Here is an 18,244-nt window from a genome sequence, read left to right as displayed (position 1 = left end):
ACAGATCAAGTAAACAAAGTGGGGGGGGGGGGGGGGGGTGACCTTATGGCACAACTTGACTAAAGGCCTGGCCAGACAGAATGCGGCCTGGCCATCCGGCCTGTGGCCTTGAACCGCAGCCGGCAGGCTGCACTGTTGAATCGCTCGTTACTGTATGGCGGCGGTCACACAGAGTGCGGCTCTGCCGCACCAGCATGCGGCCTGCCGCACCGACCGCCGCCGGGTTGTCACAGATTACAGATTCGCCGCAAGCCGGAGCGGCTGCTTGCCTCTGTTGGTGCACTCAACTGCTCTGCTGTCACACTGGAAGCAGCGGCGTGAGGCGGTTTTTGTCTTGCAGCTCGTAGTGCATGCATCATGGACACAGAAAGACTTACAGAGGAGGTGAGAGAATACAACTTTTTGTATGATACACGCGATCCTGATTTGGAGATAGAATACTTTTGCCCTCGATGTACTCTTGATAGAAAGCTGAATTCTCAGAAATAGTGTTGTCACTGTGACGTCCATAACTTCCAGTATCAACTACTGTAAACTCCGTAGTGTGGATCAACGATCGCCAGGAGAACTAGCTGAAAGAACTGTTTGTAACAGAGGAACTGGGATCCACTATCCTTCGGGCATTTTAACCTGTTAAGCTTTCCGTCTATGCTTCCAAGGCAGTCCGGAAACCCCCAAAGTTCTAGAAACCCTTCTTCAGATTTCTTCCACATCTCTGTTGTAGGAGTATGTAAATAAATACTTGGGCTGTAGAACAGTCCATATTGCCTGGCACACTTATTTCAAAATATCTGAGACTGTTGAACGTCCTAACCGAAAAGAAAAAGCTATGGTCTGGTGACTGTCACCTGTAGTCAAGTATCTGGAAAAGATTAAAATCTGTTATGCCGATAGAACGAATGGATAAGTTAACGACCAAAGATATGTTTGTTTAAATTCAGTGACAATGGTATGAATACAATGAAACAAAACAATCTATTAAGTAGAAAGGCCTCTGTAGCGGGACATACGGAACTAGATGTTACTATCGTTTGCTGTATTCGTAAACACTGCAAATAAATTTATCACTCCACTCGTAACTACGTTGTGAGATAGAACTTTCTTCCGCTGAACCTTTTATATGATACAGCAAAACTGAAATGGAATAATTTATATGACTTCTGTTTGAAGCACAAAGAGGCCACAAACGGTAAGACGTACCTCAAACAAATGGTTAGCCTGTGCCTTGTATCAATTGGCTTTCTCCAGTTCGTTGTGCACTTCTCGGTGCTACCTTTTTATCAGGCGATGCATTTCCTCGAAACATTCTCGGGACATACGAAAATATTTGAAGAACCTATCTTCGTCAGACTCTTAGATCAATACACAGATGATGGTATTCTCCTAAGCTTTCTCTCTTGCTATTAATGTCGTGTACCCACCATCTCTTCTTGGTGCCATTTCATATCGCTAATGCGAGCTACTCATTTCTGCAATTAAAATAAATAAATAAATAAATAAATAAAATCGCACAAAGATAACGCGTCCCGCGTGAGAATTCCAAATCGTCTAACGCCAAGACAATCGCGCTACGCATGCAAGCTTGATAATGGGGTTCGGCCCCTTCCACAGTGTAACACAGCTGACATATCAAGAGTCGCTGCGGCCGGCCGGCCGGCCGTTGCCTGTGTGGCGTCCCTGGCCGCTGACGGGTCCGGCCCACCGCTGCGCCGTCCGTCGCAGCGGCAGGCCAGATTCTGTCTGGCCAGGCCTTAAATGGAGGGAAGGAGTGAAAGCACACATCCCTAGGCATCAAGGAGTTGTCATTTTGGGATTGGAGGGAAGTGTGGGAGGTAAAAACTGTAAAGAGAGACCAAGTCTTGACTGCAGAAAGCAGGCTCAAATGATCAAAGCCATGCAGAGATGAAGGAGCTTGCACCGGATAGACTAGCATGGGCTTGTGATATATACTGAAATGACAAAAGTCATGGGAAAGCTATATGCACATATCCAGATGGTGGTAGTATCGCATACACAATGTATAAAAGGGCAGTGCATTGGCAGAATTGTCATTTTTACTGAGGTGATTCGTGTGAAACAGTTTCCAACTTGAACATGGTTGCACGATGGGAACTAACAGACTGGGAACCTTGAATAGTAGTTGGAGCTAAATACATGGGACATTCCATTTCAGAAATTATTTGGAAATTCAATATTCTGATGTCCATAGTGTCTAGAGTATGCTGAGAATACAAAATTTCAGGTATTACCTCTCACCAATGAGAACACAGTTATTCACAACCAAGAGCAGCAGCATTTGCTTAATGTTGTCAGTGCTAACAGGCAAGCAACACTGCATGTCAGTGCTAACAGGCAAGCAACACTGCATGAAATAATGACAGAAATCAGTGTGAGATGTACAACAAGCGTACCAGTTAGGACATTGTGGTGAAATAGGACATTGTGGGGAAATTTGGTGTTATTGGGCTAAGGCAGCAGATGACCGATATGAGTACCTCTGCTAAAGGCTCGATATCATCTGCAGTGTCTCTCCTGGAATTGCGACCATATCAGTTGCCTCTAGACAACTGGAAAACTGAGGCTTGGTCAGTTGAGTCTTAATTTCATTTGGCAAGAGCTGATAGTAGGGTTTGAGTGTTGTGCAGACCCCATGAAGCCACAGACTTGTCAACAAGGCACTGTGCGAGCTGGTGGTGGCTACATAACGCTGTGCGCTTTGTTTACGCAGAGTCAACTGGCTCCTCTGGTCTGATGGAACTGATCACTGACTGGAAATATTTATGTGTGGCTACTCGGAGACCATTGCAGCCACTCGCGGATTTCATGTTCCCAAACAATTATGTAGTTTTTATGGATGACAGTGCGCCGTGTCACCATCCACAGTTCTTCACGATTGGTTGGAAGAACAGTCTGGACAGCATGAGCGAATGGTTCGGCCACTCAGATTACCTGACATGTATCCCATCAAACATTTATGTCCCTTAAATGTCAGTTTGTGCACAAAATCGTGCATTTGCAACACTTTCGCTGTTATGGATGGCTGTAGAGGCAACATGGTTTAGTATTTCTGTAGGGGACTTCCAACAACTTGTTGAGTCTGTACCACATTAATACGCCAGGCAAAAGGAGGTCCAATGCGATATTAGAAGGTATCCCATGACTTTTGATACCTCAGTGTAATCCTGTTGAACTTGCAGCTCTTTTCACAAAGCAGAGGTCAACTGCGACCATATGATCTATTCCGAATCTATTGCTTAAGATTAAAGCTTCTTTGGAAAACAATAACCTAAATTTCTATGTAATAAAAGTTGGTTTTGATGTAACATAGCAGAGACGTTCACTACAACATAGGATTGCTTGAAATTATCTGTCCTTTTATGTATCAGTCTTTATACTTATATCTTCTTTATCAGCAGTATTTGTGTGGTTCAGCTTCTTGTATTTACTTTCTGTGTTAGAACTATACTTAGCTTTTGCTTACATGTTTAAGAAGTCAGAATCTTTTCGAAAAGCCGTTTCAAGCAATGGGTATATTTCAGTCAAAGCACAAGGACAACGTACCACAATTCTTATCATTACTTTTACTTGAAATACAATGTTTCTTATTACTGTTAATTTATTAAAGCATTAATAAAGATAATTTGGCTGGACAAAATCTGATTCCAGTTTCGTATTTCTTTGGCTAAAAAGAATCATATGATAAATGCGATGATAACAACATTCTGTTTTATTTCTATATTTACTTTTTCTAGTGATTGTTGTTTTTGTATGTTCTTATCTCTTCCACCCCCCTTTCAACATGGTTCACTCAATGTGTTATAAACAGAAGTTGCATGCAAATAGAACCAGAAGTTTGTGATGGCCTCTAAATGTCACTCAGATGTGCTGAATTATCGGTATAACTTAAAATTATGTGAAACTTAATTCAATTCATAAGATGTCCTAATTCTGGCACAGGGATTGTTTGGCACCAGGAGGTTGATGTCACAAGCCACTGGAATAAGCCGGCAGACTCAGCTGAAGGAGAGCACTTCAGCAGGTGTGCTGACAGTCTTAAAACAACATCGACAAGTGCAGCCAGCAGGTGGTTTGACAGCCACAGATGTGCATATTTTCAAGATCGTGTTGCATTGGTTTTACCTAGGCTGAAGGTGGCAATACTGAAAGAAGGAGCTATTTCAGCACGTCCCACCCATGCTATGGTTTTTGCACTGAACAATAATAAAAGTTTTTTTTATGTTATGGATAGGTGGCTATTTTACTCATAGAGGAGGTGGCAAATTGCAGAAAGGGATAATGAAAAGTCTGCTAAAAAATAAAGTTTTTGGCCAAAAAAGTCCTTCAGAAATAGAAAATACAACATTTACACAAGTGCAACTCACACTCCCTTGGCCATTTATTGTTATTCCATCCTGGACTTTTCGATGTTTGATTTTACTGAAAGCCCTTGTTTTTATAAAGTTAAGATCACATCAAATATACAGGGTGTCGCATAAATGTTGTGATAATCTTCAAGGGGTTGTAGAGTGTATCTTGAGGAACAAATTCAGGAAAGGAACCCGTCTCCAGAAACATCATCCAATGATGCTTCAGAGTTCCGTAGTTATAGACACCGGCATCTGTCACTAGGCCATCCATTCAGCAGCAAACATGACTTTGTACACTGATGGACCACAGGTCTCGCAGTGTTGTTTGTTATTCAGTGATTGTGACTGACAGCCACGATCGCCAGTGGAGAAGGTGGAGCTAGCTGCTGCATATACAGGCTGTTACCTTGGTGGGTGATGCTTTTGGGCCACAGTTTGCATACAGAGTTTATTTTTCTCCTATATACCAATAAACAGTGGAGATTTTAGGGCAGTTCCAGGAGAAATCCACCGAGGCAACAGAGCATCGCACACATACGAGACAAGACCGATCGACACAGCAGCTCACTCCGTCATCCCCACTGATGATCGTGGCAATCAGTCGCAAACACTGAATAACAAATAAAATTGCGAGACATTCCACCTATGGTCCGTCAATGTACAAAGTCACGTTTGATGCAGCAGAGTGGGCTAGTGACAGGCACTGGCACCTATAACTGCAATGCTCTGCAGCATCATTGAATGACATTTCCGGACACAGGTTTCTGTCATTGATTTGTTCCTCAAGACAACCCCTCATAGTTTATTACAACACTTCAGGTACACCCTGTATATCCACGGACTTTGGATTCTATGTTATTAGTGGGTGCTCATGTTAATGGCATTTAAAATGAACTATAGGTAGAGCTCATGCTGCACTGAATCAACCTGTGGGCTGGAGATCACAGCAACAGCAGCAGCACCGACAATTATAAGCTGTTGTTTCTTCTTTAGTTCTCAGTTAATTGTGTTTGAGCATTAATTCAATACAGAAAATCGTAATTTAACCCACCATTTGAACTACTCGATGACAAAAACCGTTTCACAGGTATATTCTGTATCCGAATCAGCTACCGGCTCATCTCAGTTGCAGTCCACCACGACAGCGTCCTCTGCGGGTGGCACAGCTCAGCAAGTGGTGGTCACTACCGCGCCAGGGAAGGGCGTGCCAGTGGTCGGCGCCATGGCGGGGGGACGTGGTGGGCGCTCGAGTGTGCACCAGCAGATCAGGGTTGCCGGTAGTAGTGCGGGCACTGCCATCCACAACCTGCAGGTGACCACATCGGCTGGCCAGCAAACAATACAGGTAACACTGACTTACGAGTCGCCCCCTTCAATTTCCTTGATATGTGCAGGATTTGACGCTCAATGACTGGATATCATTTCCTAAAGCAAACTCGAAAAAACCTCCTTTGAATGTTGGAAGACTTCTGACCAGTGCTAAGTACAAAGTATTTGTAGTTAATTAACATAGTCCCTACTAGCTGAGTGAATAGTATGTGCTTGTGAAAATGACATCATGTAACAACTTAAGTTGTTTATTTATTGTGTGACCAGTTTCGATCAAAGACCATTATGCAGTACGTGTTGTACACACATCATGTATACAGGAAATTTTCGGATGAAAAGGGTGTTTGAATTCTAGTAAAAATACAAATAATACTTTCAGATTAAAGTTGTGCACCATTATAAACTCAATAATAAAGTTATAAATATGCTCCTTTTTGCAGATAATCAGATATTCGTAATGGTCTAGGAAGATGAATTACAGAGAGCAATTTGATTTTTGTACAAGGTAGTCAATGATTGTAATATGATAATATCTAAAGATCAAACTAAGACAGTGACATTCGACAGTAAGGAGCATTTAAGAGCAAAAATAATACTTTTTGATAAACTGCTAGAACAAATAAATACTTCTAAAACCTGTGAGGTCTTGTTGTGAGGGTACTGGTGTGTAGTATCTGTAAGTGGTAGTTCTTGGGAGGGCGACAATGCCCAGTGGCGAAGAGAGTTGCAAGCAGAGGCAGTTGTTGAAAGGCTGTGGAAGGTGTAGGCTGCGTGAGCCAAAGGCGGTTGCGTAGCAAAGGATTTATCTCTATGTTTAATAGTAGTGGCACACAGTTTGAATAATAGTGTGTTTATATTTGTGCAGTGTGATAAAAGGAAATAAATTAAATTTTACCAGTTCTTAATGTGTCTCCATCAGTTAGTACCACACCATTGCATTTAACAGTGAACGAAGTCTCAATATACACGGTCAACTACAACAAGAGGATTGTAACATAATAATCATTAATTAACCCATATAATCTCCTAGACCAAGGGAGCTTATATTGTGTATTTTATCCAGTGATCGAAAATACAAATTCCAAAAACTTCAACAGTTGGTAGGTACTATAATTCACACTCTCCTCAAATAATTTAGGGAACAGATGACACTAAAATTTTATAATGTGATGGCAGTATCATTTCTAATGTGCGAGTCAGAGACAGTGACTCTAACTGCCGGCTGAGAGAGGAGGATTCATAGAACACAAATAAGACTTCTAAAATCACTTGCTTGGTACATACTTATAGATTGGATAAAGAATAGTGAAATTAGATACGAACTGACTGCTAAAAGCCTATTTCAGAAAATAGAGGAATGTGGAAAGAAACGGTGTAAACATATTGAAGGAATGTTAGATGAATGACTACTTAAATAAATATACAAATATGCCCCTCAAGGGAAAATAAATGTTGGGCATTGGAAGTAGAGATGGAAATACTAGCTGCAGTTTACTTGGAATTGGAGCAGGCAAAGATGACTTGAAAGTGGAGCAAGCAAAGATGCCTGAACCAAAACTGGGTATGAGAATGATAATTAAAGCTGTGGATTACAATTAAGTATGGGGGAGTTTTACATGGAATCTTGTATTTAACAGCTTTTTTCCTTAATTTGTATTTATTATCAAATGAAACATCAGTTAAGTAACATTAAATCATAGTTTTTAATGAAAGTAACACATTTTTATTTTTATCACTGGTAATATGAAAATAAATTAAAAGTTAACACAGACATATGAAATGCCTTTTAGTTAAATGAAAAGAAATATATACACCAGTAATAGTGTACGATCTCTAGAAATAAAATAACATTTTAATTTTTATTTGATGTTTCACATTTTGTACCATGTTTTAATTTGTTGTGAATACTTGAATTTTCAGGTGACTAATAATTAAAACTAAAAAGATATTACTTTTATTAAAATATTATAATTAAATATTTGTTCATTAACATTTTCATTTATTTATAAATATTGAGTTCAAATAAAATCGTAAAAAATGCGTTGCCAATGATATTTGAACTGGTGACTTTACGATTAAGAGATGTTTGTGTTCTTCACTCCAGTGTTAGTAAGTCAGAAATATTTTATACTTAACAACACTCGGAAAGCTTCCAACCTTTAATGACAATTTTTCTGACTGTTGCATCATACTTCTCTAGGAAACTGATGTGCGAGCTCTGAGCTTCATCTCATATAAATAGGAAGAAAATCAAATCAGAGGGGCATTCTGTAAGGTCCTGTTGTTAGTGAAATGAATCAGTAAGTTCAGGATTTATTCACTTCAGGTTTTTTCAGTTGGACCTCCGTGTTGATGACGTGTCATAGAATGTGCTCTAGTTGATCATGAACTTATTAGAAGAAAAATAACCAGTATCACCTGTGGGAGTTATCCAGCAACATGACACAAAATATATGTTACATACTTCTATTTGTTGTGATTTCAGGATCCAAACGGCAGTCTGGAATACAGCAAAATTTGACAGTGTGCCATCTTTCTGTTGAACATCATAACACCATACATTTGCAGATATTAGACAATATATTTACAGTGAAAAATGGCAATCCATTTGAGGGTCAAGGCACCATACCAGTGCTGACAGTAGACTGCATTAAAGACTGATCCAGAATTTCATGAGTGTATGGCAAATGACCGACATCTTTTATGCTAATGAACTGAAGACAAACAATAGACTGTGTTAACATAATTCATGCTGAATATCTATTTGCTATTATTTTCTAGTACTTACTGTCAGCTACCTAATTATTTATTGTCTTTGACATAATTATGTACTGTATCCATTTTGTAGCATTTTATTTTATTTAAACTATCTACATCTGCGACTATAGTCTGCAAACTACTGTGAAGGGCATGATAAAGGGTATACTTACTGTAACAGTTATTAAGGGCTTTTTCCTGTCCCATTCATGTATGGAGCAACAGAAAGTGCTTATTCTAATCTTGTCCTCACAATCCCTCTGTGAGTGAAACATAAGGGGTTGTAGTATATTCTTAGCTTCATCATCTAAAGTTGGTTCTTGAAACTTTGTAAGTAGAATTTCTCAGCATAGTTTGCATCTATCTTCAAATGTCTACCTGTTCAGTTTTTTCAACATCTCTGTGACATTCTCCCATGCGTTAGACAAACCTGTAAACATTTGTGCTGCCCTTCTCTGTATACGTTCAATATCCCCCGTTAGTCCTATTTGGTATGGATCCCATACATTTCAGCAATACTATAAGATGGCCGACATGAGTGATTTGTAAGCAGTCTCATTTGCAGACTGATTACATTTCCCTAGTATTATACCAGTGAACTGCAGTCTGCTGCTTGCTTTATCTATGACTGAGCCCATCTGATCATTCCATTTCATATCTCTACAATGTGTTACATCCAGGTAGTTGTACGAGTTGGCTGATTCCAAGAGCGATATGGTCATATTGCGGTCATGTGTGTTTATTGCAGTCATGTGTGTTTATTGCAGTCATGTGTGTTTATTGCAGTCATGTGTGTTTATTGCAGTCATGTGTGTTTATTGCAGTCATGTGTGTTTTTTGCGAAGTGTTCAGTTTTACATTTCTAAACATTTAAAGCAGGTTTCCACCTTTCCACTACTTTGAAATTTTATCAAGATCTGACTGAATATTTGTGCAGCTTTTTTCAGACAGTATGTCATTGTGGACAACCACATCCTCTACAAAAATTCTGAGGTTACTGTTAATATTGTCTGCAGTGTCATTAATATACAACATGAACAGCAAGTGTCCCAACATACGTCCCCATGCCACAACTGAAATGACTTCTTCAATTGGTAATGATTCTGCAACGCAGATAACATGCTGCTTCCCTCCTACTAAGAAATCCTCACTCCATTCACAAATTTCACTTAATACCCCATGTGAACGTACTTTTGATAAGAGGCATACGTGGAGTAAAGTGTTTCTTGGAAATCGAGAAATACTGCACCTACCTGACTGCAGAATATGCGCTGGAGGTCATTTTGTTTGAAATATTTCATTACATTTGAGCTCAGAGTATGTTAAGAGATTCTAGAATGAATGGACATCAAAGATATTCTACTGTAGTTTTGTGGAGCACTTCTGCTACCCTTCTTGTAGCAGGTGTGAACTTCACTTTATTCCAACTTCCGAGTTTCACAACTTAGTGTCGCCATGTAAGTTAGGCTTAATACAAACACAAGTTTAGCATCGATTGTCAATCAGCATTTGAAGAATTTGTGCGTGTTGGTAGTGCGTTCATTAACTTTCACAGACAATCTGTTTTGTAATTACTTATACTTGTCGTGTATTTCATTTACCTGTGCCTCCCACTCACAGGTAACAACTTCGCAGAATCTGCTGCCTGCTGCGGGAAAATCCCTACTCGCAGTTTCAAATCCCGGGGTGGGCTCCGTGCGCGGCACATCACTCGCGCAGGCTGTGGCTGCCTCCAACGTAGTGACGGCAACCTCGGCAGCGACTGGTCTGCCCGCATCCTCCCAGCAGCAGCAGGTGGTGAAGACGGTGACGCTGACGGCACAGCAGGTGCAGGCAGTTGCGTCTGCGAGGGCGGCAGCGGCCGCCGTGACAGTGACTGCACCGACCACGACCGTAGGCGCCACGTCGCTCAGGATGGTGGGTACTGCCGGAGCTGTGACCCGTGGCGCCAAAGGGGGCAAAGCTGGCAAAGGTCAGGGCCGAGAGAGGGTGCGCAGGACGCAGGTAATTCACAGTTTGTGTGTGTGGTGCAAGTGTACCAGGTGACGTGTGTGAGCGAGTGGGCCTCAGTACCGTCCAGGTGCTGTGGCAGATGCAGGCTGAATGATTAGTTTTGAGTTAGCTTGTCGCATTCTAAGGCTGAGAATGTAGTTTATACAAAAGGCACATTTGTAGTTGCTGATGAAACCTTTAATTAACAATGTTGCTTACTGATTGCCAATAGCCATTGCACGAGCACTAAGAAATCCTAAGGCATTTTAATGGGCAGTATTGCTCTTAGTCATCCACTGACTACACACTGTTGGCAGCACTTTTCATCAAAGCGTAATATTTTGTTGCCATATGGCTAGTGTATGGCAGGTTGCATGAAAACTGTGAGTTGCCATATGGCATGTGTTACAGGCTGCTTCCATTATTTTTTCTTGGGGCCCTGGGTTTGATTCCTGGCTGGGTCAGAGATTTTCTCTGTTTGGGGATTGGGTCATCATCATTATTATAATCATCATCATCAGCAGCAGCAGCAATGCACAATTTGCTGGAATGATGTCAGATAGAAAGACTCACACTATGCAGCTGAACTAGGGGTTTGTCAACCAGTGATGCCATATGTTCATCTCATTTCCACAGAAGACCTTCACATAGGCTTTGTTAGTTCAAATTTACAGAACATACAGTAGAACCTTGTTAATCTGTCCCCTACGGGATCATGGTTGGAATGCATGAAAGATCAGATTATGAGAGGAACACTTTTATTGATCCATAACATCAGAATACAGTACAGCACAACTTTAATGTTCAATTGAAAATACTGTATGGAATATTGTTACATGTTAGAACAGTAACAAAATGAAAAGAAATATTCACACACTAAAAAATTCATCACAGAAGTGTAATGTATAGTAGCGCATGTAGTGTAAAATATGTCTGCTTCATATGGTAGTATAGTGTTACTGTGACTGAAAGTTTAACGTCTGTACGTACCTTATTACAGTACTGAAATCAATGCAACTGATTTGCACTTAACTATCTGTAACATGAGAAATCACACACCTTAAGCAGGACACATCTCAAGCAAGATGAAAAAAGTCTGCAATGTCCTTATGCTTAGCAGAGAAGAAGTTTGGTTTTGCCGCTATGTTCCACCATTTCCTAATCCACAAAATATCTATTGTGGTAGACCTAGAGCTTTTTTCATTGTTGAAAGTCTATATCAAATGTATTTTTAGCATCTGTATGTTATAGTCGAGTCATATGTTCATTGTCTTTGTTGTCGCCATCATCGCTGCTGTTCTCGACAGTTGTTCACGTCACCATGTCAGCGTGTTGGTCATCAGTTAATTCTGCTTGTGTTGTGCTGTCAGCACCAGCTGTACTGATCCACTCACTTTGACACTGGGCCCAAAATCTACTCAGATTTAATGTTTTCCTGCCGTTTAAGACATTTTTTATTGCTCTGGTGAAATTTCCTATGTCCACAATGTTAATTTTCACCCGATTTTGCATCAACATATTTATAATTTTCCTGAAATTTACACGTTATGGAAAAATGTTCATGGAGAAAAAAACTGACGATAAATGGTGCTGGCCGTCAAGTAGTGTTAACAAACATTACATGGTTAAGTTTCTTGACACCAAGGTGCTCTTCTCAGTGGATTTAAACCAGTAAACATGTAAAAGTTGTAACAATTTGTACCATGGTTCCTGTCACTGCCAAACTCTACTCTGCATGGTGGCTGCTGAGAGTAACTAGGCTCGTCCGAATAAAGACATCATGACCAGTTACAACCATTTCCAAACTGTCTCTACAGTGCATACGCAGTTTTGTGTTTGTTGTAATCATCGTCACACCTCTGTCGAACCATATTTAGCGTATTTTGTCTTTTGACCGCTTGTAATGCTAGCTGACTCCTTAATTCACTTTACATTGCTAAAATGTTTTTAGTTGAAACACAGTGCCAATTGTGGATTTTTTCATGCTGAGCAAGACGTTTTTCAAGAATTTATTCTCATTGTCAAGTGCAGTATTTATGTATGTATTTTTTGTGATGTTATACAACAAACAGTGTGAGAGATAGTTTGCGTGTGTGTGGTTTTGTATAGAACTGAGGAGGCACAGTACAGGGTAACCTCAAAAACACGACTACAGTTCAAGAGACGCAGAACAACACATATGCAAACATCACACAAAATACTTACGTAAATATTTACACTTGACAATGAGAAAAAATTCTCAAAATGCAGTGTAATAAGCATGAAAAAATATGTAATTGGTGCAGTGTTTCATCATTTAAATAATGAATGACAGCTGCTGGCTTTCCACAAACATTGATTATGATGTATGAAATTGAGTCAAATGTTTCTGCTTACCAGACAGTTATCAGTTCCTGTTACATCAGCGCTTTTTCTTAGGCAACAAACAAGTTCCCGACAAGACTATTTTGATGCCTATTATGTACACTTACATAAGGTGCAAAAATGCAGGGGTCCTGTATGTAACTTTTACAGCTTAAAATGTTATTTTACACCATTTTTTGGAAGTCCCTTGAAAAGTTTGAAAGCAGGATTTTACTCTGTGTATATGTGTGTGTGTGTGTGTGTGTGTGTGTGTGTGTGTGTGTGTTTTAGGGGGAATGGCTAGGAGAATACCAGGTGTACCGGTATGAAATGAGCGTTAAGGTTAAGATACAAATGTGTCAATAGGATACATTTGTTGTGAACGAGCCTTAATTTTTTTTTTTTTTTTTTTAATCTGCCAAAGATATTTAGTATACATCAAGTCATGGAACAAACATCATCATATGTTTTCATCGTGTTAACAGTGGCGAGTAGATTAAAACTGAAGAAACTGCAAAAAGGTGGGAATTTAAGGAGATGGGACCTGGAAAAACTGAAAGAGCCAGAGGTTGTACAGAGTTTCAGGGAGAGCATAAGGGAACAAATGGCAGGAATGGGGGAAAGAAATACAGTAGAAGAAGAATGGGTAGCTCTGAGGGATGAAGTAGTGAAGGCAGCAGAGGATCAAGTAGGTAAAAAGACAAGGGATAGTAGAAATCCTTGGGTAACAGAAGATATATTGAATTTAATTGATGAAAGGAGAAAATATAAAAATGCAGTAAGTGAAGCAGGCAAAAAGAAATTCAAACGTCTCAAAAATAAGATCGATAGGAAGTGCAAAATTGCTAAGCAGGATTTGCTAGAGGCTAAATGTAAGGATGTAGAGGCTTATCTCAAGAGGGGTAAGATAGATACTGCCTACAGGAAAATTAAAGAGACCTTTGGAGAAAAGAGAACCACTTGTATGAATATCAAGAGCTCAGATGGAAACCCAGTTCTAAGCAAAGAACGGAAAGCAGAAAGGTGGAAGGAGTATATAGAGGGTCTATACAGGGGTGATGTTCTTGAGGACAATATTATGGAAATGGAAGAGGAGGTAGATAAAGATGAAATGGGAGATATGATACTGCGTGAAGAGTTTGACAGAGCACTGAAAGACCTAAGTCGAAACAAGGCCCCGCGAGCAGACAACATTCCAATAGAACTACTGACAGCCTTGGGAGGGCCAGGCCTAACAAAACTCTACCATCTGGTGAGTAAGATGTATGAGACAGGCGAAATTCCCTCAGACTTCGAGAAGAATGTAGTAATTTCAATCCCACAGAAAGCAGGTGTTGACAGATGTGAAAATTACCGAACTATCAGTTTAATAAGTCACAGCTGCAAAATACTAACGCGAATTCTTTACAGACGAATGGAAAAACTGGTAGAAGCTGGCCTCGGGGAAGATCAGTTTGGATTCCGTAGAAATGTTGGAACACCTGAGGCAATACTAACCCTACGAATTATCTTAGAAGAAAGATTAAGAAAAGGCAAACCTACGTTTCTAGCATTTGTATACTTAGAGAAAACTTTTGACAATGTTGACTGGAATACCCTCTTTCAAATTCTGAAGGTGGCAGGGGTAAAATACAGGGAACAAAAGGGTATTTACAATTTGTACAGAAAGCAGATGGCAGTTATAAGAGTCGAGGGGCATGAAAGGGAAGCAGTGGTTGGGAAGGGAGTGAAACAGGGTTGTAGCCTCTCCCCGATGCTATTCAATCTCTATATTGAGCAAGCAGTAAAGGAAACAAAAGAAAAGTTCGGAGTAAGTATTAAAATCCATGGAGAAGAAATAAAAACTTTGCGGTTTGCCGGTGACATTGTAATTCTATCAGAGACAGCAAAGGACTTGGAAGAGCAGTTGAACGGAATGGACAGTATCTTGAAAGGAGGGGATAAGATGAACATCAACAATAGCAAAATGAGGGTAATGGAATGTAGTCGAATTAAATCGGGTGATGCTGAGGGAATTAGATTAGGAAATGAGACACTTAATGTAGTAAATGAGTTTTGCTATTTGGGGAGCAAAATAACTGATGATGGTCGAAGTAGAGAGGATATAAAATGTAGACTGGCAATGGCAGGGAAAGCGTTTCTGGAGAAGAGAAGTTTGTTAACATCGAGTATTGATTTAAGTTTCAGGAAGTCGTTTCTGAAAGTATTTGTATGGAGTGTAGCCATGTATGGAAGTGAAACATGGACGATAAATAGTTTAGACAAGAAAAGAATAGAAGCTTTCGAAATGTGGTGCTACAGAAGAATGCTGAAGATTAGATGGGTAGATCACATAACTAATGAGGAGGTATTGAATAGAATTGGGGAGAAGAGGAGTTTGTGGCACAACTTGACTAGAAGAAGGGATCGGTTGGTAGGACATGTTCTGAGGCATCAAGGGATCAGCTATTTGGTGCTGGAGGGTAGCGTGGAGGGTAAAAATCATAGAGGGAGACCAAGAGATGAATACACTAAGCAGATTCAGAAGGATGTAGGCTGCAATAGGTACTGGGAGATGAAGAAACTTGCACAGGATACAGTAGCATGAAGAGCTGCATCAAACCAGTCTCAGGACTGAAGGCCACAACAACAACAACAACAACAATGTTGAATTTTGTACCAGAAAGTGATGATTTGTGGAAAGCATTAATTTTTTGTTTTCATTTGAAAAAAAAGTGCTGCAGAGTCGCATCGAATGCTTGTCGAGGCATATGATGATCATGCTCTATCAGAAGCAACATGCAAAAGATGGTTTCAGTGGTTCAGAAATAATGATTTTGATGTAAGAAATGAAGAATGTCGAAGACCACCAAAAAAATTCGAAGACACCGAATTGCAAGCAATATTGGATGAAGATGATACTTTGAGTCAGAAGCAAATGGCAGCAATGCTAAATCTTGTACAACAAACAATTTCTGACAGTTTGAAAGCTATGGGAAAGATCCAAAAATGTGGAAAATGGGTGCCACATGAATTGAATCCCCCCCATGAACCATGGACCTTGCCGTTGGTGGGGAGGCTTGCGTGCCTCAGCGATACAGATAGCCGTACCGTAGGTGCAACCACAACGGAGGGGTATCTGTTGAGAGGCCAGACAAACGTGTGGTTCCTGAAGAGGGGCAGCAGCCTTTTCGGTAGTTGCAAGGGCAACAGTCTGGATGATTGACTGATCTGGCCTTGTAACAATAACCAAAACGGCCTTGCTGTGCTGGTACTGCGAACGGCTGAAAGCAAGGGGAAACTACAGCCGTAATTTTTCCCGAGGGCATGCAGCTTTACTGTATGATTACATGATGATGGCGTCCTCTTGGGTAAAATATTCCGGAGGTAAAATAGTCCCCCATTCGGATCTCCGGGCGGGGACTACTCAAGAGGATGTCGTTATCAGGAGAAAGAAAACTGGCGTTCTACGGATCGGAGCGTGGAATGTCAGATCCCTTAATCGGGCAGGTAGGTTAGAAAATTTAAAAAGGGAAATGGATAGGTTGAAGTTAGATATAGTGGGAATTAGTGAAGTTCGGTGGCAGGAGGAACAAGACTTCTGGTCAGGTGACTACAGGGTTATAAACACAAAATCAAATAGGGGTAATGCAGGAGTAGGTTTAATAATGAATAGGAAAATAGGAATGCGGGTAAGCTACTACAAACAGCATAGTGAACGCATTATTGTGGCCAAGATAGATACGAAGCCCACACCTACTACAGTAGTACAAGTTTATATGCCAACTAGCTCTGCAGATGACGAAGAAATTGAAGAAATGTATGATGAAATAAAAGAAATTATTCAGATTGTGAAGGGAGACGAAAATTTAATAGTCATGGGTGACTGGAATTCGAGTGTAGGAAAAGGGAGAGAAGGAAACATAGTAGGTGAATATGGATTGGGGGACAGAAATGAAAGAGGAAGCCGCCTGGTCGAATTTTGCACAGAGCACAACATAATCATAACTAACACTTGGTTTAAGAATCATGAAAGAAGGTTGTATACATGGAAGAACCCTGGAGATACTAAAAGGTATCAGATAGATTATATAATGGTAAGACAGAGATTTAGGAACCAGGTTTTAAATTGTAAGACATTTCCAGGGGCAGATGTGGACTCTGACCACAATCTATTGGTTATGACCTGTAGATTAAAACTGAAGAAACTGCAAAAAGGTGGGAATTTAAGGAGATGGGACCTGGATAAACTAAAAGAACCAGAGGTTGTACAGAGATTCAGGGAGAGCATAAGGGAGCAATTGACAGGAATGGGGGAAATAAATACAGTAGAAGAAGAATGGGTAGCTTTGAGGGATGAAGTAGTGAAGGCAGCAGAGGATCAAGTAGGTAAAAAGACGAGGGCTAGTAGAAATCCTTGGGTAACAGAAGAAATATTGAATTTAATTGATGAAAGGAGAAAATATAAAAATGCAGTAAGTGAAACAGGCAAAAAGGAATACAAACGTCTCAAAAATGAGATCGACAGGAAGTGCAAAATGGCTAAGCAGGGATGGCTAGAGGGCAAATGTAAGGATGTAGAGGCGTATCTCACTAGGGGTAAGATAGATACTGCCTACAGGAAAATTAAAGAGACCTTTGGAGATAAGAGAACGACTTGTATGAATATGAAGAGCTCGGATGGAAACCCAGTTCTAAGCAAAGAAGGGAAAGCAGAAAGGTGGAAGGAGTATATAGAGGGTCTATACAAGGGCGATGTACTTGAGGACAATATTATGGAAATGGAAGGGGATGTAGATGAAGATGAAATGGGAGATACGATACTGCGTGAAGAGTTTGACAGAGCACTGAAAGACCTGAGTCGAAACAAGGCCCCCGGAGTAGACAATATTCCATTGGAACTACTGACGGCCGTGGGAGAGCCAGTCCTGACAAAACTCTACCAGCTGGTGAGCAAGATGTATGAAACAGGCAAAATACCCTCAGACTTCAAGAAGAATATAATAATTCCAATCCCAAAGAAAGCAGGTGTTGACAGATGTGAAAATTACCGAACTATCAGCTTAATAAGTCACAGCTGCAAAATACTAACACGAATTCTTTACAGACGAATGGAAAAACTAGTAGAAGCCAACCTCGGGGAAGATCAGTTTGGATTCCGTAGAAACACTGGAACACGTGAGGCAATACTGACCTTACGACTTATCTTAGAAGAAAGATTAAGGAAAGGCAAACCTACGTTTCTAGCATTTGTAGACTTAGAGAAAGCTTTTGAGAATGTTGACTGGAATACTCTCTTTCAAATTCTAAAGGTGGCAGGGGTAAAATACAGGGAGCGAAAGGCTATTTACAATTTGTACAGAAACCAGATGGCAGTTATAAGAGTCGAGGGACATGAAAGGGAAGCAGTGGTTGGGAAGGGAGTAAGACAGGGTTGTAGCCTCTCCCCGATGTTGTTCAATCTGTATATTGAGCAA

At 40.4% G+C, this 18,244-nt stretch overlaps 1 protein-coding gene across 1 annotated transcript in view; it reads left to right on the top strand.

Moving 5' to 3' along the window:
- Positions 1-18,244, top strand: part of LOC124770433 (nuclear factor related to kappa-B-binding protein-like) — a gene marked incomplete at both ends in the record, with an annotated part of 90,550 nt that overhangs the window by 12,855 nt on the left and 59,451 nt on the right. Inside the window, 2 exons of the mRNA XM_047249216.1 lie at positions 5,494-5,712; positions 10,074-10,457. Of these exons, the coding sequence (XP_047105172.1) occupies positions 5,494-5,712; positions 10,074-10,457 (603 nt within the window). The remainder of the gene's footprint in view (positions 1-5,493; positions 5,713-10,073; positions 10,458-18,244) is intronic.

The sequence above is a fragment of the Schistocerca piceifrons genome, unplaced genomic scaffold (genome assembly GCF_021461385.2).
Source record: "Schistocerca piceifrons isolate TAMUIC-IGC-003096 unplaced genomic scaffold, iqSchPice1.1 HiC_scaffold_832, whole genome shotgun sequence".
Lineage (NCBI taxonomy): Eukaryota > Metazoa > Arthropoda > Insecta > Orthoptera > Acrididae > Schistocerca > Schistocerca piceifrons.
Note: the sequence above shows the minus strand (reverse complement) of the source record. Positions and strands in the feature narration are given on the sequence as shown.